Source organism: Adiantum capillus-veneris, chromosome 10 (genome assembly GCF_014529385.1).
Source record: "Adiantum capillus-veneris isolate H3 chromosome 10, ASM1452938v2, whole genome shotgun sequence".
In the NCBI taxonomy this organism is placed as follows: domain Eukaryota; kingdom Viridiplantae; phylum Streptophyta; class Polypodiopsida; order Polypodiales; family Pteridaceae; genus Adiantum; species Adiantum capillus-veneris.
Window position 1 is genome coordinate 147582904 of NC_140940.1, and position 2151 is coordinate 147585054.

The 2151-nt window shown below is 45.0% G+C and overlaps 1 protein-coding gene across 1 annotated transcript; it reads right to left on the bottom strand.

Annotated features, from left to right (window-relative positions):
- Window positions 1–1222: 1222 nt before the first annotated feature.
- Window positions 1223–1931, bottom strand: LOC147449827 (uncharacterized). The gene has a single exon (XM_086522703.1). It carries the CDS (start codon window positions 1671–1673, stop codon window positions 1260–1262), a length of 414 nt encoding a protein of 137 aa, XP_086378829.1. The 5' UTR covers window positions 1674–1931; the 3' UTR covers window positions 1223–1259.
- Between the last annotated feature and the right edge of the window lie 220 nt (window positions 1932–2151).

Consider the following 2151-nt stretch of genomic DNA (forward strand, 5'->3'; position numbering starts at 1 on the left):
TTTGCCGCATTGTTCACAGGATAAACATCCACTAATTTGTGAGGCAGAAAACTATTTGCAGACCTATTAATGGGATAAACATCCACTAATATTGATCAGAGCCGAGTCCCCCTACACCACTAAAGAATTAGTGGTATGAGGAAGTAAAACGTTATTACTGTGGCCACACACCAAAAGAGAATGTTACTATTTGTGAAAAAAAGTTGTTGGAAATATGGAGAGAGGACACCTTTCATATCACTAGAATTAGAATTATGTAAAAGTAGAACTTAATGCTAGAAACTAGGAAAAGGGTACTTTGAGCTTGAATTTTGATTGGTTAGTCACCAAGCGAGCCTCATAATCCTTGAAAAAACGAGAATATTACGGGTACTACTATTTTCAAGGGAGTTGTCTCCATCCTATTAAATTCAACCTCAAATTCTGTGATCGCAATTTTGCACATGCTGAGTGAATACGACTAATGTTGTTGTGTGGGACTTGGCTCTTAGAGTCTAGCATTTGGTGAAGAGTGGCACAAGCCGTGCGCATGTGACCTAACCCTAAAAAAGACTCGTGGGCTTTCTGGGCGCTGGGTAGGGAAGGAAAGAGGGTGGTGACGTGCTACCTTAAGCGCGGTACATCTTTTAAGAAGTGGGTGGAGTGAGAGAGGCGATATTAAGAGACTATAGTTATTTTAGGCCAATAGCCTACCTAAATAATAAGAAAGAGCAGGGGGCAAGGCCAAAGGGCGTCCACATCGTCACCTCACACACCTGCCTCTCGAGTCTGCCCTTTCAATTGCGAGGACCATTGCTGTCGCATTTTCAAAATTCGAAGTAAAGGCTGCAGTGCAAAGTGCATGGCTGGTTCCACCTACTTCAGCCCATTCAATGTGTCCTTTGGAAAAACGGGACACCCCCTCACCGCCCATCAACGAGCTTTTTATTTATTAAGGAAATTGAAACAAGATGCTTCAAAATTTCACAAAAATTATAATGAAATGGCCACAAAATAAAAATAAAAAATCAGCCCATCTCACAGAAAAAGATCCTCTCGGGTCTCTTTTTCAAGTTTCTATGATGAGCATCTAGCCTAAGCGGCGAAATTGTGAATCCATCTCAGTCACTGCCTTGAAGGCTCTCCATGAGTCCATGGCTATCATAATGCACCACTTGTGTAAATTCTGAAAGGTGAATTTCTCTAGAAAATTGCAGGCAGTGCATTGGAGGCTTGACCTATAAAAGCCCATGCCTTGCTCAAATGGCCAGTGTCGACAGTCAACGAACGAGCTGCAGCGGCTTACACAAGGAAGACGCTTGCTTGTGCAGTACTGTGGAGTTTGGTGAGAGAGGAGGGATAGCGTCAATGGACAAGAGACAGCAAGCCGCTGTGCTGGTAATGCTGGTTCTGTACGTGGGATTCATGCCCGTGAGGATGGAGGCTGCATTGTGCAGCCCCTTCTTGCTGCTGAACTGCGTGGGGACGAAGGGGGCCACGGATGGTAAGTGCTGCAATGCGGTGAAGGCAGTGCTGCATCCCAGCTGCTTCTGTTCCGAGTACCGCAAGGGCGTCGTGGACGCATCGTCCATCATCCCGCTCGCCAAGCGCTGCAACCTTAACCTTCGCATTGGCGCCAAGTGCTGATCATTTTTCTTCCTCTCTTTTGCTAGCTCAATAGCCATGACAGGCATATAGCTCTTCCCTCCCTTTCTTCTGCTGTTTCAAGCAGCTGTCGCTAGCTTGCATTACCTTATCTATTCATATTGTATCCATGTCCGTTGATAAAAGAGCTCGTTCCGTAAGGCCAGTGTCCTGCAGACGCCATCGTGAGCTCTTGTACTTTCCTCTCCAGTTCTGAACGCACCTTATAATGTCTAATCAAGAATCTTTCATGGCGAAACTTATCACGTGTAGTGGGTTCATTCGCTTATTCTGGCAGTAAACTATCAGCAATTTAATAATTTGCACATGTTGGTTTATGATTGTCAGTTATAAAGTTGGGTCGTTTCTTTTGATGTCAGCTTGAGCTCCAGAGCTACCCAACTTAGCCAATTGCATAATAACCGTTTCGTGTTGCATCTATTTAGGTTGGGTCGGAAATAAAATAGACTAATATGGCCGGCGGCCTTTGACTCTCTCTCTCTCTCTCTCTCTCTCTCTCTCCCTCCC